At 44.9% G+C, this 21,819-nt stretch overlaps 2 protein-coding genes across 2 annotated transcripts in view; one reads left to right on the forward strand and one right to left on the reverse strand.

The window, feature by feature from the left end:
- POLR1A (RNA polymerase I subunit A) overlaps positions 1-1,951 on the reverse strand; it is a 33,718-nt gene extending 31,767 nt beyond the window's left edge. The window contains exons 1-4 of the mRNA XM_080591343.1: positions 1,784-1,951; positions 1,092-1,296; positions 337-486; positions 150-257 (exon numbers count right to left, since the gene is read on the reverse strand). Coding sequence (XP_080447469.1) covers positions 150-257; positions 337-486; positions 1,092-1,296; positions 1,784-1,860 — 540 coding nt within the window. The 5' untranslated portion in view covers positions 1,861-1,951. The remainder of the gene's footprint in view (positions 1-149; positions 258-336; positions 487-1,091; positions 1,297-1,783) is intronic.
- A 38-nt stretch (positions 1,952-1,989) lies between these two features.
- On the forward strand, positions 1,990-21,256 carry PTCD3 (pentatricopeptide repeat domain 3). Its single transcript, XM_080591351.1, has 24 exons — positions 1,990-2,146; positions 3,369-3,415; positions 4,430-4,469; positions 5,656-5,701; positions 6,462-6,530; positions 7,661-7,765; positions 8,206-8,329; positions 9,375-9,493; positions 10,243-10,316; positions 10,600-10,687; positions 10,781-10,841; positions 11,127-11,209; positions 11,863-12,007; positions 13,017-13,067; positions 13,890-13,973; positions 14,550-14,578; positions 15,108-15,211; positions 16,410-16,488; positions 16,580-16,670; positions 17,073-17,158; positions 17,785-17,933; positions 18,362-18,403; positions 19,729-19,887; positions 20,577-21,256. The coding sequence occupies exons 1-24, from the start codon at positions 2,064-2,066 to the stop codon at positions 20,650-20,652; spliced, it is 2,034 nt and encodes a 677-aa protein (XP_080447477.1). The 5' UTR covers positions 1,990-2,063; the 3' UTR covers positions 20,653-21,256.
- The last annotated feature ends 563 nt before the right edge of the window (positions 21,257-21,819 follow it).

Below are 21,819 nucleotides of genomic sequence, written 5' to 3' on the forward strand. Positions count from 1 at the left end.
CTTTGGACATTACACTGTAAATGTAACACACTTCAGAACTCAGGGACAAAATCTAAAGTCTACATAGTCAAACAGAGACTTTCTTTTGCACATTGCTGTATTAAAAGGACAAAATCTGATATCCTAAGAAGATCACTGATTCTACTTACATTTGAACACTGATCGCTTGGTTCTTGACTTTGCAATATTTCATGGACGTGGCGGTTTAACTCTTCTTCAATTTCTAGAGCTGTTGCATCTGCACTTTGCTCTAAAAACTGAAAGAAAAGGAATAGATAAGTCTATATTTACAGTATTATCAACTCAAAAAGTAACGGAGAAAGACAGAGTACTTGCCCTGTTCAGGACGACTTCAAGATCATGGACAGCATGAAGCAGCCCATTCTCCAGAACCTTCAGTTGACTTAGCAGTAAGTGAACCACAGCTCGAGTACATGTCAGCATGTGACAGTTCAAACAAGAACCTCGAATTAGAAGGTATAATTTCTGCGAAGAAAAGAGGAAAAGGTTATCCTAGTAGATATATTGGCTCGCACACAGGTTGTCACTCAGTACATTGCTGGGAAGGTTGTTGAGTCTTATCCACACTGGCACAGTTTTCTGGAATAAGTTATTCTGGAATAAGAGGGACAAATATACAAATATTGCTATTTCGAGTTCAAACAACTCCTGAATGTTCAGGAAGCACTTGGAGATTCTAAGGTAAAAGTAGGTAGCTGTTCACGTAAGTTTGTAGTAGCAATTTAAAGAAAACAACTAATAGTTGTTACTGTGCCATGCATTTAATTAAGTGTTAGCACCCTGCAGTTGGTGATACAGGTTAGTGATCAACACTCTCCCCTCTTGCTTATCAATAGTGCATAAAATAATAGCTACAGAAAAGTATGTATTTTGCAAAAGACTATTTACATTGAACTATCACGACACAATAAAGCTTTTCTACTACATTTACTGGTTATTAAATAGACCTACAGTTAAAATAAGAGAAAAAACAGATCTTGGTACCTTTTCTATTTTTAAGGACTACCAACTATCGCAGCTTGAACACCATCAGCCATTTCACCTGTGAGACAATAATTAAGCATACTTACATCAAAAAACAGAGGGTTGTAGACAGTCAGAGGCAGCTCTATATGGCCAAAATGACCCGGGCAGTTGCTGAAGTTCTGCATGCACGTTGCACAGGCTTCTTTGGAATCCGGAGGTCCCAAAGCCAAGTCGTACAGCCCGTTAACAGAAGGATTGCCCACGCTATCCAAATACTGAGGATCTGTTATGGCTTTCACGCTCAGCTTCCTGAAGATGAAAGAAAAGGACAAAAATCAGCTGCAGCAAACAGCCATGCCACATACACTTGAATGTTAGAATCAGCATTGACATTTTGCACCTGGGTGACTGTTTTTAGTGATAAAAACATCTTTTTGGGGGCACGTTGGACACACAACAAGGATTTATGTATGGTTAACTACATTGTCTGGGTACAATTGCTCATAGCACAGTAAGTATTTATTTTAAATCTTTACTAATAACCTTTATTTGCCGTCTCCTTGCCCCCACAGCCCCACAGGGAGCCCAGAACCCGGGGCAAATCCATGGGCCACCATCACTGACGGCCAGGTCGCACCGGGACTACGCCTCCCAGCATGCCTCACGCCCGCAGCCCATTGAGCCCGGCCGGCGCTCCCGCGCAAGGTACCATGGGAGTTGTAGTCCTCCATCCCACATGCAATCCTGCTCAGGGCACGGCAAGGGTAAAAGGCACAAGCCTGCCTCGGCTCCTCACCTGATCTCCTCAGCCGTGTACATCCCGAAGGACACCCTGGCGAACCTCCACCACGGCACCACCTTGGGCGGCCTCATGGCGAACGGGCGAGCCTCCCCCGGCCGCTCTGCAGCCGCTGCGCCACGGACGGAACCACGCGGGGAAGGAGGGGGGGGGACAGGAAGGGGCGAGGCGGCGCCGGGACGTACCACGGCTGAGGGGAGGCGGCGGGGGCAGGGCTGGCGTCCCCTTCCCGCCGCGGCAGTGGTACCGCCCCGCCGCCCAGGAGGCGCTGCGCGGCATGACGGCCGGCATGGCGGCGGGGCGGCTGGTCGCGGGCTCCTGGCGGCAGGCGGTGGCGCTGAGCAGGCGAAGGGGCTACCGGTAAGGGCGGGCTGCCGGTAAGGGCGAGCCCTCGGCGGGGGGAAAGGGGACGGGGGCGCGGAGCCGTGGGGAAGAAGCCCCTGAGGGAAGGGGGGGGGGGGCGCTGTGAGGGGAGAGTGAGGCGGGAAACGCCGCGCATGCGCCCTGGGGTTGGTCCGCGCCGCTGGGCTCTGCGCATGCGCGGCCTCGGGGTTGCCCCCTGAGGGGGCTTTGGGGGTGTTTTTGTGAGGGGTTTCTGTCAGGTGTTGGGGGCACTGAGGTTCCTTTTCGTCCCTGGAGGGGGTTTGAGGTGTTAAAGTGGTTCTTAGTGCTGAAAACGGGGCAGCTTGAGTGAAAGGGTCCTGCGCCAGCTGTACTAGGTGCTTGGGGGCCAGATTCTGAGATAAGGGAGTCATAGCCAGTCATATCAATGTGTGAATTGATAAGGAGCAGTTGTAGCTAATCACGGCGCTTCAAAGCACAAAAAACACCGTAACAGTGTCCCTGTTAGGGTCAAGGTCAGCATTAAAGCATGTTTCCCTGTCAGAGTTGCTGTAAGGCTTTAGTGTTGGAATGCTCCATGAGGGGCGGAAAAAGTGTCTTAATGTAAGGTTTTTTACATTAAAAGCAGCAAAACCTTTTTGAGCAATTGTAAGAAGGCGTTGTGTCCAGCTCTGACCTGGGTGCAAGCACAGCAGGAGCAAGTTCATGTGAATCTGTCTTCTACAGCCGTGGGTATATGAGTGAGCTCTGCAGCCCTGTAGCAGCTGGAAGTAAATGGGTCTGCATTCACTACATCCCATCTTGTGGTATTCCACTTGCATAAACACACCGTGCCTGTCTAAAGTACTTAAGGAAAGGTCCTGCTTTTAGCTGGGTCCCACCTCTAAAACACAGAGGTTTTTCTAAGAGTTTTTTTTTGGTTTTTCTAATTTACATTCAGGATTTTCTTTCTAAGATGCAGCCATTCATGAAAACTACCTTAAAGCCATGATACCCCTCCCAAAAAAAATCACAAAACTTATCCAATGCAATTTTATTTCCATACCCTCTCGTCTCCAGAAATTAGGGCCGTAAGAGAAACATCAAATGTGAGTTTTATAGTAGTCATTTGGGGTAACTAACAATACAGCGTTTCCAGTTACCTTTTCCTCATTAATGTTTTAATCAATTTTGACTTGTAGTCCAGAATCTCATTAATCTGGTCTTGCTGTATACACTGAAAACTCTGTTTGGTTTATAGGTGCTCTTCCAGTAGTACAGCTCAGAAGGCTGCTGAAAACATAGAAGGTATGATATTTCAATTACTTGTTTCTTCCCTTATTTTTTTTTCCACACTGTATGTGCTGTCATGAGGTAAAGAAGGCACTGAATGCCCTCTTTGCCTTTATTACTTTTTCTTTACCCTCATCTTCGTTGTGAAGAGATGTCCTGGCTTAATTTGCTTGATTACCCTTACCACCACGCAGCTCTGATCAGAGAGCGTGAACTGAGTTGTGCACTTCCATCAGCTGTCCAGTTGCTCTTTGAAACAGAATAAAATTGATATTGACAGCATCCAACAGCAAGGAATTTTTCACCTTAATCCTCAGAGTTTTCTTTTCCACATTCTGTACCATACTGCTGCTACAGGCTGTGGGAAGAGGAGTGGACAGCTCTTGGAAGAATCGATACAGAGGCAGTGGGGAAAGTGCCTCTGGGGTTTGTGATCAGGACTTCCTGCGTATTCCTTTGTGAATGAGTTTGCTACAGGGCTTTGCTAACTACCCCCAGGTTCCTTTGGTGGTGTCTCTTTATCTTCTCTGGGAAAGCTGGGAGCGCTGGCTTTGTTCAGCTCTTTATGCTGTCAGTTGGTGTCAGGCCGGAGGAGCTGGAAGTGGGGGGGGCGCTTTGCTGCAGTTCTCAGGCAAGCTGGATTGGGGAAGACAAATGGGCAGAGGCAGCAGACTTAAAAGTGGGGGACTGAGAGCAGGAAAGCAAAGGACTGGGGAAGGTTGGAGCTCAAGCTGGAAGGTGCGGGAGAAGGATGGCTGAGGAAATGTGGGTGTGTAAGTGGATAGGTCTCTTTGAGGCAAGAAAAAACCTCAGGACCCTGATCCTGTCTCTGCGCGGGACTGCTGATCTGCCTGCCAGCCGTTTCTGTTACCACTGCAATAAATTGTGGCCTATGCCAATCTGTGGTTTTGAAGACTTTGCTGAAATCTTTTCAACTATATTAGCTCAAATCATCAATTTTGATTAGGCCAGGGTTTTCTCTGGACACCTGTTAGCTTTTAATAATAACTTTAATATTGTTTCTCATAGTTACTCAAGAAGAAATTGTGCTTCCACGAAGGAAAACCTGGTGAGTGTTTACTGTTGGAATATCTCTTGGCCTGCAAAAAAGAAAAATTATTGCTAGACAGCTGAATGTAACGTGTCTGTGAATGAGAATGGAACATGGCTGTACCAAAACCAGGCGGGCATTGCTGCCTGCTACAAGAGATTTTGTTTTTTCCCCTAGGAAAAAACATGCTGTTTGTCTTAGTTATGATCAGTACTTCACTTGAATGTGTACAACAAAGATGAAAAGGAAGAATAGGGTTGCTGTAATCTTAGATTTAATGCTCCAGGAGGGACGGTTGCTGCTGACTGGAAGCTCTGGGAATATTCCCAACTCTTCCCCTTAGTGCAGAGTATGTACAATCTGTTTCTGCCCTCTCTTTCAAAAAAACATTAGAAGAATTGTAAGCACAGTTCAGTTACTTTGCAAAAGATTACATTTGCTAGAAATCTGCAAAATCAATTTAATTTGGCTGTCTGCATGTAGGAATGTTTCTTTCAGCAAAATAAACACGGCCATTGATAGCCTGCTGAATAAAATGCTGTTTAGAAATGATACAGCTGAACAAAATCTATTTTGTTGTGATTCTCCTAGTACTCTAAAGCAGTTAAGCTGAAATTGCACGACTGTACCACAAAAAATAAATTGATAGCTAACTGACGTCTGTATGCAAACCCCAAACAAGACCACATTCACCTAAACACTGTTAGCGGCCTTTTCTTTGTGTGCTTGAAACACAACCCAAGTCTTAAGGATCAACAGACAGGGGAGTTGCAAGCAGTATAGGTTGTTTTGTTGCTTTTGTTCCCCTCCCAAGATTCCTCTTAGGGAGAAGGCCTCGTGTATCCTGTCCCTCAGAGCTGGGGTAGCCCTAAGGGGCTCTGAGAGGAGCTTTCCAGGGAATTTTTTCTGTACCTTCCCTGTGTTTTCTCTTTCATAATGTATAGCGAGGTAACTGGTGGTAGCAGGAAATACACAAATATTTCTGGTTTTCCTCAAAGTCTTGCCTTTTCCCCATAGTTCCAGGAGCGTTTTTGCATTTAAATTTTCTATCTCTTGAGAAAAGTGCTGTTTTCTAAGTGAAGCAAACCCACTATTTTCTAGAACTGAAAATCCTTACAGGCTGCAATAATCCTTTGCTTATTCTGTAATATGTAGCACTAAAAATCTGCAACCCAGCATTAATCAAAGCTTCTTTTGCATTTAGGGATAAACTAGCAGTTCTCCAAACATTGGCTTCTACTGTGAATAGGGTAAGTAGCTTTGTTACGATCATGGATACGGGTCAGACTGTTCATCCTCTTGCGTGCTGGCCTATTACTCTGGAGGCTTTTACTTCTGCCTTGGCCAGAAATGAAAGACAGGATTTTTGCATTTGGTTTTTACGGGGTCTTCTCTTCTGCTCAAAACTTTTTGCTGTGTCCTTAAAGTCTCTTTTTCTAGAGAAAAGAGAGCTGTAACTTATCATAGTTAAAAATATTACAGGAAAGGCTTTAATATTTTGATAAGGCTTTTGCTAAAATCGAGAGCAAGTTCTCTTACCAGTTTAGCTTTCCAGTCCACTCTGCCTCTTGCCCATCTCAGTCTAGAACATAAACCTTCCAAAGAGCAATCAGTGTCTACTCCTGCTGGGCAACAATTAATGCTGTGATGCATTTCTTTAACACTGTCTGGAACTCTGGAAATTGAATCTGATCCTGCAAGTCCCTCAGATCTCCTGAGGCGATTAAAGCTGGGGATCCTACTTGCTTTAAGGTCGCTGCTTGTCATACACCAGTAAGGCCCCTGGTCGCTGTGTTAGCCTGCATGTAGGTGCATAACAGAAATGCCTTTTAAACAGTTCTCAAACAGCCTAATCCATTTTGTACAAGTGGAGTTCTTGTAAAATGCAGATCAAGTGGTTATGATAGAACTGTTCATCGTGCCTTCTGTCCCTTGAAGCAGTGTGATACATCACAGCATGCCTGCATACACAACTGAAAGCATTTCAGTCCTGGGTTCTCCTTTCTACAGGATCCTACTGCTGCTCATTATATGTTCCAGGATGACCCTTTCCTTATGCCAAAAAATTCAGCTAATGCTGTGAGTATTTCCTCTGAAATCCTTGAAATCCTCCTTTGCCCTGTGAGAATGTTATCTATTTGAAGTCTTGTTTTAATTACAGAAGAAAATGAAATATCAGAATTCCTGTTCTTGTTTCCCCTCTGTGTATGTCTGAACACATAGTAACTGTAATGCTTTTCTAGACAAAGCTACCCTGCCTACACAAAGTTACTTTTTTTTCTTTCCTGCACTGTAGGGACCTTTTGTCTGACATAGTTCTGTTAACATTCCTGAATAAGTGATATTGCAAGTGTTGAGGTTTTGTGCTTATAGTTTAGTTGGATTTGAATTATATGTGAAATAAAACACGTATGGTTACTAGTGTGCCTGTTACTGCATGCGATTAATTAGTTGTTGTGGCCAACTGCCAGGAATTTTATCCACAGAACAGCTATTTGGTAACATAGGTTTTTGGAAATAGTAATGAGGTAGTAATAAAAGGAAGAAGGAAAGGAGTCTGTCCGTGATGTTACCTTTGCCTAAGATTAAAGAGTGTGAAGCTGAGGCAGGAGAAAGCAGAACTGAAAATAAGGGCAAGAAGAAAGTGCTGTGCGTGATAGTAAGATATGTTTTGGCAAGTCAGTGATAGGACTAGGAGGGGACTTCAGCAGGTCTTTGGCATACCAGCCATGTAGTGAGGCCAGAGGAAGGTGAAGGAGGCTTTCAAATGTCCAAAGTTTTAAAAGAAGCGGTGAAGGAGGGGCCGACTTTAGAACTTGAGGAAGGGCTGCAAATGAGAATTGGGTGATGCCAGTGATGCTCTTGAAAACGAAAACCAGAGAGAAATTTCATGTCATACCTCTAAAAAGAGAGAAGAGCTTGACCTTGAGGTAGTAATGCAAAGTTCAGATGCATTTGATACAGAACTTCATTCCCTAATACCGTAGAACTGTCTCATTTAAAGAACAGACATCCTTACCTTGGCATAATACCAGAAGATTTATGCGACATGTTGTTCCTGTCCTTGTGTTTTTACTAAGAGCTGAAAATATGTGCGTTTAATTTGATCCCATCAGAACGCTGAGTGTTACAGAAGCTGTTTTTTGTTGCTCTGATCCTTTTAGTTATGTGTTTCTTCATCAAACTCTTGTTCTCTCCTTCCTATGCAGCGTCTGCTTTCATTGTCAAAGGAGTCGGGGAGAAATGCTGCAAAATACATCATTAAGCAATTTCCTCAATATTTTGACAAGATTCTTGCAGAACCTAACGTACCAGTAAGCTTTTTGCTTTTCATTTTCATTATATTTGTGCTGTGTCAGGTAGTGAAATCAACTGTTAGACTGGGCAGAAACTAATGTAAAAAAGATAATGTTGATAACTGGTTTGCAGACAGCTATGGAAGAAATGCTGTGTTTTCAGTGTTTTCCAAGTGAAACTAAAGTAGATTCAACATCATGCAGGTTTTTCAGATAAAAGTAAGGAAAGAAATGCTGTGTAGATATTGACTTCTGTGGAGGAAAGTGGGAGGTGAGGATGTGTGGTCCTTCATCACCACAAGGGCTGCTGCTGTTGGGCTGGGGGGGCCTAATAAAGGCTCTTAGCCAATGAAAGATTATCAAAGCAGTGTAGTGGGTGAAGAATTAAACGTACTCGGTTAGTGTTTTACCTATGAGAAGGTTTGAGCATGAGCTTAACTTCTCCTCTGTGCTTTCAGTGCTTGATGCCCGTGTCTCTCACACCTCAGCTTGAAGGAGTGAACGAGGAAGCTCTAAGAGAGCGCATCAACCTCAGGATGGTGAAAGCCTCCGTGGACCTGTTCGATCAGCTCCTGCAAGCAGGTGTGTGGCTGCCTGCCATGTTCTGAGCTGGAGCTCTACTTAAGCTGTTGAAAAAGTGTTTTAGTAGTTGGCGCAGGTTAACACAAGTTAGTCACGTTCAATTGGAACTGTAGAGGTAACTGCTTCATGTGTTCACATTCATCCTGTCTGCTTGAATTTGGCTGTTTAACCCGGGCATAATGACAGAACTCCCTGCTGCTTGGTGTAACCACATCCAGAGCGTGTGTGGAGACCGAAGCTTCATATGGAGGCAGTCTTCATGACCATGTTGCTAATTTTTTTGTGACTGTCTTTGGTCTGGCGAACTGGTTCTCCAGAATTATTAGGCCCACCCTATCCACAGCTCGTCTGATGTCGCTTTGGTGACACAGAGAACAAGGAGTTTCCTGACCAAGAGACAGATGATACAAGGTGGTACTAAGCTCTGTACTGCTGTGGTGCACTGGTACAGCATACCAGCTGAGTGCCCCGTCTGTGCCCTGCCCGCAGTTAATGAGTCTTTCTTGGTTCCTCCTTACTCTGGATCTTACCTCTGTCGTGGGCAAATGAGAAGGAAGCAGAAGAAAACAAACTGCCACAGCCTCTGAAGGAGGAAAACTTAGTGGGAAGGTGAGACCTTCCCATACCCACTGAAAGATGGAAAGAAGATTCCATCAAATCACTCTTTTGTTGGTTTTAAATCTGTTTCATAGAAAATGTATCCTTGGAGTAGTTGTGAAAAGCACTTTCCAGTTGCAGTGTTGTTTGTGCCTGTGCTGATTCACAGTTTCAGTTGCTAGCTGCAACTCCTTTCTCCCACTTGGTCAGGAAAGCTCTACCCTTTCTGTGGCATTAACAGAAAAACAGATACGCCTGTTTACTTAAAATCATCTTCTGCTATAAGTGGTTCCAAGGAAATTTTAATTTCATACCTCAGTTTTACAGACTCGCTAGAGAACATCTATGTCAGAAGAGAACCAAGTGGTGCTTAAAGGTGCTCTGATAGGGCTGTACATTGAATAGTGTGATTTTCACTCTGACTGCTGTACATCGTTATTTTCTGTAGGTACCCCTGTATCTCTGGAGACCACAAACAGCCTTTTAGATTTGTTATGCTTCTACGGAGATGGAGAATCTGCTCAGGAAGAACAACGTGCAAAGAAAGAGGATTTGGAAGAATCGGGGGTATGAAAAACATGTTGAGTTCTATTTATTTCTCTTCATAAGTTGTTAGAGTGTATGGAGGTGATGTCGAGATTTTTGTACTGTGATTCCCTAACAGGAAGATGGCGTGAGGTGGGTCAGATGCAGCCAACATTCCCTAGAAGTACAGTAGCTATAAAAATCCTGTGTCTGACCTACTAGCAAAAGTAGTTTCCATAAAGATGAACTTCGCAGCCAGAACCCTGCATCAGCTTAGTTCTGCTGACCTGTCTTTAAATACATTTTTCCCACTGCCAGCTTTGGTTTTGTAGCTCAACTCCAGTGACAGCTTCTAGTACATCTAACGTAGATGAGCATGGCCATTTTATTCCAGCCCAAACCCTAAAATCTGGGTTTTAGTGAAGTTGAGAGCTCGGAGTATCGGTTCACTGGATCAGCAGGAAATGTGTTACACACGACCTGTCCTTGGGGGGATTGAGGGAGAAAGGCTTTTATACGTGATGTGATACAGTCTAAGTATTTTCAACAGTTCCACAAATGATATATAATCTGCCTCATCAGTATGTTTAGTAGCATAAACAGGGTTCTTAACTAGTTTCCCAAACATTATAATGCAAATCGTTTTAATGTAACTAATTTTTAAGAAACAACAGCTTTGGTAGTTTATAAATTGCTACTGAACTTCTGCGTTGTTACCGAAACATATTGTTTGATGTCTATCGATAACTTTGAATTCTGAGGAACTCATTTCTGCAAAAAAATCTCTTCAGGTGAATGCTTCAGAGCAGAAAACTGCAAAGAGACCACTCCAAAGAGGTCCACGCTCATCTGGCTCTAGATGGAGGTATAGAAAATGGTGCTGATATTCTTGCATTCAGTTCACCGTGTATTTGTATTGTTATAAAACTGACTTAAAGCCCATGCTTGCAGGCATTACTTGTTAAATACAGCTCCTTTAAAAGTGCTGGCGGGGGTCTAGTAAGTGATTGTAGAATAGCTCAAAGGTTGAGGACTAATATGTCAGCCCCTAGAAGTACAGCCTGTAATTTTGTTTTGTATTTCAAATTGTTTTCATAAAGGTATCTTAAATTGAGTTCTGTAACATCCAGCTTGTTTGTTGATTCTAGGGAGAACAACAATGCTGAAAGGATATTTAAGATAATGCCAGAGAGGAATGCACACTCCTATTGCACAATGATCCGTGGGATGGTCAAGGTAAAGTCACCTTTCAGTGCTGAGAGGTGTTTTTTAACTTTCTGAAGTCTCACACAGATGGTTTATTTTCTTTGTTTATTGTTTTTTTTCCAGCATGGGGCTTCTGCTAAAGCTTACGACGTGTACACAGACTTGCTGAATGAAAGGCACAAGGGTAAGTGCCTGCTTCTTTTGGTTTATGGGCTTCTGAGTAGCAGAAATGAGTTGTTGGGTGTGTGAATATTTCTTTCATGGCAATGATGATTGGCGCAGGGGTACGGACCTCAGCTAGATCATGGGAGCTGAATGCAAACTCTTTATTTCAGTGCAACTGGCGTGTGGCCGGCTCACTGGAAACAGATTTGCATGAGAACTTCGCCAGAAGCTGAGCCATGTTGTAACAAACTGTTCTCTTTAGACTACAGTTGTCAGTTAAAGTGAATTATCTTACGTTTTTCAGCCGATGTGCACACGTTCAATGCACTGATCGCAGCAGTCCCATTTCTGAAGGACAGGTCCCCAGAAAGATGGGAATTAGTCAAGGTAAGGAGGTAGAGAGGAAGAGGTAGGAGCATGGGGGCTGGCTCTGCGTTATTGGTGCAAGTTTGCAGTTGTTAGGAAGCTCATTTTTTAGCATCGGTTTTGTAAGATACTAATATCTGCTGCAAAGGAATTATGCTAGTTTAAGCATGCAAACTAACTGTGAAGGAGTGAAAAACGTACAAAACCCGACCTTGTCCTTGCAGAACAGTTCTGCCTTCTGAGAACTTACTGATCCAAGAGCTGCCAAGCCAGAAAGTAATTGGGGAAATTATGATGGGAGATAATTAAAAACTCCTCTCTGAATTGCAATGCATAGTGTTATGATGGAAATGGAATTTTGAGGGGTAACATTAGAGGTTCCAGTTCTAATAACAGTGGTAAGGAAGGTTAGTAAGGAAACTTAACAATTTCCCTGATACTCTGGACACAAACCTCCAAGATCAAATGTGATGCAACTTTGTAGTCTTTTTTCTCCTTGAAATTAATTAAAGATTAGACAGTACTTCCTTAATAAATGATAGTTGAGGCAGTGTTTTCACTTGCAGGGTGTGAGAAGGATTAGGTTGGTGAATTGCATCTGTATCTGCTTGAAAGTGGAACTGTGATGTGTGATGTATGAAACCCTGAGGATTTGTGTTTTGTTGTCTTTGAAGGTCTTCTTGAATCACATGGTGCAGCAGGAAGTGCAGCCAAATGTGCTAACGTTTAATGCTGTGCTGAAGACTCTGAGGCGGTGTGGCGGCATAGGCAGAAGTGTGGCTATATCAGTAATAAAGGAGATGGAAGCGCTCGAAATTGGTAAGAGAACCAGAACATCACCTCCAGAATAGTTAGCTTAAGAGCTCAGCATTTCCAGCTGTAGGGAAAAAGTTTAAGGCCAGTGGAAAAATATTTCTCGCTGTGTTCTTGCTTTTGCTGTTTGTTTCCTTTTGCGAGAGAACTGAGACAGAAAAAGGTGTAATTTTTGAGTTGTGGCCTGCAGACTTTAAACTGAATTGTTGTCCAGTGTCTCTGTTCTCTATTGATTACTAATTACAACATCGTGGGTGCATTTAGCACTTGGGACAAGTGATGGGACAAGTAATGAAGCATTTTGGTGCTACAGTCCCTTAGTTGAGGAGCATGTTTGTCATTACTTTGTTAGCTGTAGTTACATCTAGCTGCTTGAGGACAGGTGCGTTTATGCAGTGGGAAGTAGGTCCTAGCCCATGCGCTATTTCTCAGCTGTGTCCTTACTGCAGTGTTGTTGTAGAAATAGTAAATAATATAAATATACTCACAGCAGTCAGCTGAGTCTGTTAGCTTCCCATGGATCAAGGAGTAAATCTGACGAGCCACCCAGGCCATTTGAGGTCTGTGTATCTACATTGTACAGCAGAAAAGTTTTTGGTGTAGATGATGTTCTGGTGATGCCAAGTCAACTTTTTAAAAAGCAGGGAATATCTGCACAGCTGATGTGATGCGTTGTAGAGTGCACTTTACCCTGGTAACGTGCCTGCTGATACAGGAGAGAGATGCTAACGAGCAGAATGGAAAACTAGGTCTGGAATGTTGCTGCTGTTAATTTAGAGCAGGGAAGCCTGGCTGCTTGTCCTGCAGCAACGTGATGCTCCAGCTGACAGTCCACCCTCAGATAACATTTCTCAGAGTTGTAACGTGTGGGTGAGGGCTGGTCCAGCGTTAGGGTGGAAAGGGAGAGTGATGATAGAGCAAATTCTGCATGACTGGAAGGCACGGAAACTGAGTTAGCTTGGGCATAAAGCTCAGCCAAGAATGCCAAAGTAACCTCAATGTTTTTTCTTTTCAGAGCCTAGCCTCGCAACGTATGAACATCTTCTCTCTATTTTTTATAGAGCTGGTAGGTGCAGTATCAGTTTGTCTGTGAGTGTGTCCTGTCTAACACCTGCTTTAAATGCTTTCCAAATGTCATGGATGAAAGCTGTTGATATAGGACATCAAATACGGCTTCTTATGTGCGCAGTCCTAGTGTTAACTGTTCTGTCTGATTCTACTTGAGTGAAGAAAAAGTTAGAGAGTATCTAAGAAGATAGGGAAGAAAGAGTCCTCATGCTTTGAGAACTGGCAAAACTGGAAAGAAACCCCCTTTCCTTTCCATTTGTAGCTTCAAGTCGGTATAGCTAAAGAGCAAATGCTACTCAGTTTCTGTGGAGGCTGGGTCTGAGTGTAACGTGATTTTATAGACTGTTTACTCACAGGGAAGAAAACACACAAGGATTCTGCTTTCCTGAAACAGTTCTGTGCTTTGGAGCTGTCTTGAAATAGTTGTGGTAGAAGGCAGGAGCCCAACTGTTGGAGATCCTTTAGCTACAAATCCTTTGGCATGGGAAGAGAATAGACACTTGTTTTTGAAATGTATTGCTTTTCCCAGAACTGTCTTCAAACAAACTTCCTGGCCTGTTGGACTCCTTGCTAGAAAGTACTCGTCTCTGCCTGAGCCTGCCCTGTTTTTCTGTGGAAATGCGGTGATACTGGGGCAATCTGTAGTGCAAATAAAACTGCAGCTCGTGTGGAACACCACAAATAGGGGTACAGATAGGAGAATCTTGACACTTGTTCTGAATTTCTGGTGCTTGCTTCCATTTCCATAGTATCTTTGCAAACTTTTTACTAATGGAGCACGTAGTACAACTGTCATATTGCTCGTCTGTTTGTCCCGCAGTTGATCTTGGCCCATCAGGCATCATATCTGAGGTGCTAGAGGACGTTGAAAAGAGGAGTTTCACTGCCCAGGACCCTGATGATGGTATGAACTTCAATATATCTGACAACTTGCATTGCTTAAACATCTCTGAAGAGTTAGCTAGTGGATTTCAAGTACTTCTAGCTGGCTGGAAAGAATGTGTGCAGCTTGCTTTTACCAACCCTTTCTGATACATTTTTATATTTTTGGGCAGCTCTGGGGTGTACTAAAGAGGTGGGTGACCTGCCTGAACACTTATCTCTGTTGCATAACGAAGGAGGAGGGTGAAATGGCTGACATTCTTTTATTTTTAAACTTGCCCATTTAACAAATATTGCTGGTTTGGGTCAAATGAGAATGTAGCTTTTGTAAAACCACCCACATTCAAACAGATCAGCTGCTTAAATCTGAAATCTGGCTCCAAAAGCCCAGCAGTATAACTGCCCCCAGAACACTGGCTGGCAACCATGGCAGAGTTTCCACGTATAAAGTCAGAATCCCTGCTGTGTTGTCAAATTTAGCTACAGATTCAGCTTTCTGATTGAAGATGTCTCATCTGTCCCGTGGGAGGCTGGGTTAATGAGCTACTGTATGTCTCCTTGAAAGCAGGAATCTAACAGTTCATTTTTTCCATTTCAGCCAATTTTTTTGCCACCGCTATGCAAGTGGTAAGTACCTCTTCCCTGCGGTCACAGTTCCTTTGAGCCCTCCAGCTGTTTCAGAATTGCCTGTGAGATTTCCAGCCTGTCTCACAAGATTTAGCTCTCAGCATCTTTCCTTTCTTCACCTGTGTTTGTCACCTCCTGTAACTTTTCTCTGTAATTCTATGTTGTGTTTTTCATTTTTTTTTTGCTTGATACTTTCAAAGATGGTAACTTGTGTGTCTGTGTGCGTCTCTTGATAGAGACAGCTACACAGCTCTTGTGTCCTGTGCCCTGCTTCCTGCTTCTAGTGACCCTGCAGCAGTCAGACAGCCTGTGCAGTTTCAGTTTAGGTTAGAAAGCAGCTCTGGCTTTTGCCCCCTGAGGGAGTCATTCATTTTTCTCAACTAAACACAACGCCTACGCAGTCACTGCATAGAATTGCTTCCCATTAAAAACTGCCAGCTTATTATTCTTCGTACTTCTTGAAAGTGATTCTCAGAAGAATGTATTGTGTTACATTTGGTAGCTTTAAAATCTGACTGGTTTATTGCAGTGCTGCGATCTTAAGGATATCAAGCTTGCCTATCGGTTAAATAAGGCAATGGAGACGGGAGATAACTGGAAATTCTTGGACATGGCTCAGTTAAATTCCTACTGGTGAGTGAAGTGCACTTCATGTTTGGTGTCTTGTGTATTGTTGTTGATTTGAATGTAAACTAGAATTCAGACCTCGCGCAGAACGCTGCTTTTTGTTGCATATCAGCTAGCCATTATGTGTGCGGTTTGGGAATTAGGTGACAAAGTACCTCTTAAGAACAGTGATAGCTTAGGATTTATTTTTGGCTTGTTGCCTTTTCCGAACTGAAAGTGTCTTGGAGCATGAGAAATCAGATGAATTCATCAGCTCATAAATGTCAGAAGGCTAAATGTGTAAAACAGATCATAGATGATCATCAAACTCTGTTAACAAAGTCATGCCTCTTTAGTGGTCCCTCGTGTGTTACAGGAAAACTGTTATCCAGCCAAGGGGACAGGGAAGGAACACAAGTCTGTAACCCAGACCCTCCACTGCCTCGGCTTAGCTTAATCCCCCTCCCACAACTCCATTAACCAGCTGAATTTTCTACAGTCCTGTTCGCTACTTAACATGGGAATTCAGGAGGTGGCTGTGGTGGATACACCAAGCCAGCATGCACAGCAGGACTAGCTCTCTGCTCACTGCTGTAGAGAGAGGCTGCAGTGCTCCAGGTGTATCTAGGCACCAAACTCAAATGATTTTACTATTTGCCTGTGTAACCAAGGCATCTAGATCATGCTGACCAATGTCATCAACTGCTGCAGTCACTGAATGTAATTAAGGACTTGGGTTAGACTGATTTGAAGGAAAGCTTGCTAAGGCATTGCAACTAGAATGCTCCAGTAGGTTCATGAAAATAATTACCATCAAAATAAGATGCAGTTTCAGAGGTGGGGTGATTCTTATGATCTGGCCTCATTTAGCTTGTAAGTAAATCAAGAAAAAATAATGGAAAGTAATCTCAAGTGGTTCCTAACCTGAAATTGAATTTGAGGGGGGTTCAGATACATCAAACTTGGTGTCAGGCAGAAAGGGTGCATTATTTAGGGATTTTAAAATGCAGTGGCCCACTTCTAATTCTGCCAATTACCTGCTGTCACCGCAAAGTTCTCCCCCCAAAAATGCTACTGCTTGTTTTAATTGTACTGAGTATTGCAGTCGTACAGTGAAGCTCCATGATGTGCAACACAAGTATGATCAGAGCACCATCATTTGCTGGCCCTTCTCTGGTTCCAATGATCTAATTGTTACTGAATCAGCATTTTTTCCTTCCTGTAGGTCAAAATTCTTTTCACTGTTGTGTATGATGGAACAAATCGATGTTGTGTTGAAATGGTACAGAGAAATGCCCCCTTCGGTAAGTGTATCTTATTGTAAGCAGGCTTTCAAGCTTTAGAATGAAGAAAGGGTACGGTTACAGTTCATTGAAGTGATTCTTCCTTCCTCAGCTCTTCTATCCGACTCCCAAAAATATCTTGGACCTCCTTCAAGCGCTGGATGCAGCCAATCACTTGGAAGCGATTCCGTCGGTCTGGGAAGGTCAGTGATAGCCGCGTGGTCCCTCAGCCAGCTCCTCTGGTAGAGGCTGGAGGAGTGAGCAGTGGGAGAACTTCCTAGCGCTCAGAATAGCCGCAGTGAGATGCTTTGTCGTGAGGGACGTTGTTGCTGAGTACAGTGGTGAGATTACATTATTAGAAAAAGTCTGTGCTATCAGCTCTGCCTATCAGAGAGAGCCTGGCTGTGCCATATCATGCTGTAAAGGTTGGTAACGGTTAAATGTCAGCGTCTTGGAAAACTGAATGCTCACCAGATAGCACCTTAACCAACAGTCCACGTTTAATTCCGTTTAAATTCTTTGCACCTTAAGCAGGGGAGACAAGCACAGATACAGGCTTTAGCATGTCGAAAATACCCTACTAACTGCTGTCTTTATCTAAACAGATACGAAACTGCTTGGGTTTAATAGGAGACAAGACCTGCTGGAAGAGATTTTGTCTTTGATGAGCAGAGAGACGCATCCTGAAGAGGTAAGGGAGCCCAGTGAAAAGAGAGTAGAGGCATATCCCTGTTTCTGTATGTGACACACAGACAGTATTTGAGCTGTGTTATTGTCAATGTACCTTAGAAATCCCATTGCTGTGCATATGCTGTTACAAATTCTCAGATCTGTGTGAGCTTGTGCAGGTCTGCTAAGCTCTCCAGATTGTGCTCAACTTGTAGAGAAACCTCACACTGACACAGAAGAAGATGATCACTTCCATACCAGGGTCTGGAAGAGGAATCCAGCCCAGCAGTGAGGGCTGCCGAGCCAGAGCCTAACACATCTCTGGGGATGGCAGAACTTGAGGATTTTTGCCAAAGATGTCAGTGCAACGACTGGTTTCTCAAGCTGAGGAGGGCTGAAGGGTTTTGCATGCTGCAGAGGTCTCTAAATGCAGCTCTCCCTCCCCAAAAGCTGTTTTGGAGCCTGCCTGGTGGAAACAAGCATCCTCAGAGAAGAGGGTTTTCTTTTTTTTTTTTTTTTTTTTGCCAGGATTAACTGCTGTTAATTCACAGCATTAAATCACATCGGGACAGACCTGTAGTGTATGCAGAGGGTGTTGGAGAATGGCATTGAGGAGACGTTGGAATTAACAGCATGATCTTTTCACAGACTCAGCTGGCGTTTGCCAAGTGTGCTGAAGACATCAAAAACGTCCACGAGCAATCCTGGAGGGAGCAGGCCCCGTTGGCGTGGACAGGCAGCGCGCTGGGCCACGTCGCTGTGCTGTTCTCCAGGGTTGGGAGAACGCAGGACGCTTGGTGCGTGTGGGGCTGTCGGGAGCTCTTTGCTCGCTGGTGCTCTAGCTCAAGGCTTAACCACAGGAATCAGTCAAACATCAGTGACTGGTTTTGTGTTACACATAGGTGCTTTCTTTGTCCTGGTTTCTTTGAAACAAAGAAGTGACAAGTACCTTTCTAAGGGTTTTAAACTTGTCACCAGTCACACTTCCGATGTTTCGTGCAGCGTTTAAGATGTTCTGTGTTAAGGTGTTCAGTGATGTTAGCTGGTGTACGTCGCATCTGTGAGAATACAGCATGGGAGCTGTTCCAAGCCTGGGGGAATGTCTTCAGGAAACACAGAGCTTGCCTGGGTCTCAGCAAGGGTTTCTCTAAGAGATTTAATACCTGTTTTTTCCCCATGTGTTTGTTCTGTTTGTTTTATTGTTTTTGTTTCACCTTTTGAACAGGAAGGTGATGGAGCGGTTCCAGCAAGTCAACAGGATTCCCACGTGAGTACGCCTTGGTTTCTGACTTGGCGTGCCGAGTCCCCCTTTGGTTGGGATCTTGCGTTTCTGTTACAACCAGCAGTAGTGCTCCGTATCTTACTGCCAAAGTGTGCGTGTTTGTCCCTGTGAGCACGGGTGTTTGTTTATCCAGCTGATACATTCTGAGACCTTCCTGCCTCCCAGAAAAGGTGAAGATGCAAAGGGAAGTCTGTGGGGTTGATCCTCAAGATGTCATTGAATGGAGCTGTGGGACATGGAGAACGGTGTCACTGATCGTCTGCGTTGGAAGTCAGTTTAAGCAGCATTCCTGAGAACATCTCATTTCCCATGTGCTCAAAAAAAAAAAATCTAATGTGTTAAGCAAGCACTGGTGCTTCAGAGGTGTCTGGATTTCTGAAAACAAGTTTATCAAGTCATATCCTAAATTTTACATGTCACCCTGTTAAGCTCCAACAGTTAGCTTTTTTTCTAAGGATTTTTGGGGAAAAATTATCTTTTTGAAGAAGCAAACAACTTCTAAGGAATATAATGTGTTTTAGGGAAAAAAAAACCTGCCTGGTGCTTACATAAAGGAACACCTCAGATGTGGTGTTGGAGATGTCACGTTCTCTGTGGCCTCCTGCACCCCTTAGGGTGTTTTGTACCGAGGGCAGCTGGTAACGGCACTTTGCTGTTCTGCAGACATCTGCCAGTGTGGCCAGGGAAGATTTGATGCTGCCAAGCCACCTCAGAGCCCCGTCTCGGTTCGGGAAATAAGGAGAGGAGAAGAATTCTCCTTGTGAAATTGTGCTGCAGTTGGTGGTTTGTGGCTGCCATGGGTTATGGATGTGAAAGGAAAGAGTTTCCCCTGCTGTTAGCAAATGGGTCTGAGGGCTCTCCTGGTTGAAACGTCCCTTGCTCCCTGCAGCACGAGCTGCAGACCCTTACTTGTTTCCCTGCTGAGAGGCAAGAAAGGTGTCTCCAGCAACTGCCACGGGCGATGAAGGGGCAGAGCCAGCACGTGGACATGAGGTGGGGCCGGAGGAGCAGAGCGAGTTAGCTAGAGGGGAGGGTTATTTAGGCTGCTGCTAAGGTCGGGTCCCTATCCTGAGCTGTGAGCTGCTGCCCTCTACTTTGGTGCAAGGAGAAGACCTGCTTCCTGGAAGGACAGGAGCTCCCAGCACACCACATTAATGTGGATGAAGGCTGGGGTGGAGTTCCACCACCTCTGGTGGGAGCAGAATTGGGCTGGTTGATCAGAAAAATCTGTCACTTCCTTTCCTGCTGTGAGTTAATGGCCACCTCGCCTGGGGCCCCACGAGCAGTCACTCTTTCCTTTCCTCTTGTAGTGACCGGGTGATGGATGAGTTCTTGAACTGTGCTAAACAAACCAATTCCCCCGACGAAGCAATTAAGCTGGTAAAGCTGGCAGCGTCCCTCGGTCTGTCTTCAGCACAGAGGCTTAAAAGCAGAGCAGAGAAGGAATTTGAACTCTCTGAAAGCCAGAGGTAAGTTGGACCCTATCCCTACTGCTAAAGGGGTGTAGTAGGCGGGGTGTTAGAGGGATAATTCCTGTGCAGAGGCTTCTCTTCTGCTGGGGTGGCAGAGAGAAGTGGCTTTCAGAATGACGTGCCTTTATATTGGCTGATGGATTCACACCCCAAGAAATAACCCTTCAGTGTTTGATCCTATCCCACCTGAGAGGAGATGAAACCCCCCATTAAGGGGCTGCTGCTCAGCTCTGTTATTCCCTTCATTTCCTAGAGTCTTCTCCCAGCTGAGTCTGCCCGCTTCAGATGCTGATTTCAGGCACGTAAAAGCAGGGAAGCAGCACAGGACAGACAGCCCTGCATGTCCTGCAGGCTCTGAGGCTTGTGGTCAGCCTCCAGCACACCTGGGCAGCCACCACAGCTGGCTGCTGAGCTGACACAGGCACACTTGGGATGCACCTAGCCTCGAGAGCTGTTCGGTAGAGCCACGTTTGGTCCAAAGGAGCAAATAACCAGGTTTCCTTGGCTCTCTGATGTCTGGGTAACCCAAGTCTGCTTTTCCAAAAGGAGAGGGGTGTGCCTCTGGCAACTGCTGCTGGGCCTGTCCCTTGCGGATGATAGGCAGCCCATAATGCTCCCTTTGGGGAGGGGGTTACAAAAGGCTACAACAGGGGACTGATGTTGACTGAAGGGTTTAAAATTTACAGGAAGGCCTTGGAGAGCATCCAGCCGGACAGCGACAGCAGCGATAGCGACAGTGACAGCGACAGTGACAGCGACTAGCTGTCCCTCCTGCCTTCCCTTTGGGAAATCGGGGAGCAGCACGGCCGTGATGTTGGGAGGCTCCCACAAGAAGTGAAACCACTGAAGAGGCGGCTTCTGGGAACTGCCAAAAACTGATTTCTACCCAGTGCTGCAGCACTCCAGACAGTTCCCACTGGTACCCTCTTGGCAAGAGGACGTTGTCCTCTGCAGAGCAGCTGAGAAGCTGTCCTCTTTTATGGTCTTGGAAAGTTCAAGGTGGGCTGGGCTACCCTGCGGTCCCTTCCACACCTCTCACACAGCGTGCCTGAAGCGCCGGGGGCTGCGGGGAGAGGAGTGCTGCTTCCTGGGAGCTGCTCAGCAGGTGCAGCTCCTTGAGCAACACCTTTCCTAGGCCTCCTGTGATGTGAAGCTCTGCTGGATTTAATTCCTTTCATGCTAATGTTCATGAATGACTTCAAATGATGTTCACTCTGTACATAAACACTGTAAGTAAGTAACACAGCGTTCATCACCTGTGGTGTTTTTCCTCATCCTGTTTGGGGACAGGCTTCGGACTCCAGAGGCTAAAAAGCTGCTCTGTACAACTGGAGCTTGCTGCATCTAATAAATGTCAGACACTAAATACAGCCACCTTGTGATCGTCCCTGAGCAAAAACTGTTGATTACAGCGCTACTGCTGGTCTGTGAGAGACCACTAAGTGAAGTTTGTACAGAACGCAGCAAAAAAGCTGAGGAGGAGACTGGAAAGACAGACAACTGCTGTTCTGTTCTCTGCTGTGCAGTTAGCCAGCCCTCGTGGCAGTGTTACTGCACCTGGGCTCAGCTCGTACCGGAATTGTGGAAGGGTTTTTTCTGAGATAGTTTGTGAACTTGCAAAGAAGCTCCTGACTGTGCTAAAACCCTGTCCTAGTGGTGGAGGAGTTAACAGCTGACTGCCTGCCTTTGACCTTGGTGTGCCCAATGCTGCAGGGCAAGTCAAGAGCTCACTGCTGTGGGAGGCACTTGAGGGATAATCCAGTAACGAGCTTGGGACACAACAGCTGCTGCAGGCACAACTCCAGCTTAAGGGCTAAAAGTAAGGTGCTGCTCACGTTCTAGTAAGATTTGCAGTAAAGCTGGTCGAAGGCAGGGTTTGCTTCAGCAGGTAAACAGGCCTTGTGCTAGGCAGAGGTGTTTCACAGGGTA

Source organism: Anser brachyrhynchus (assembly GCF_964034855.1).
Source record: "Anser brachyrhynchus genome assembly, chromosome: 4".
Taxonomy (NCBI): Eukaryota; Metazoa; Chordata; class Aves; order Anseriformes; family Anatidae; genus Anser; species Anser brachyrhynchus.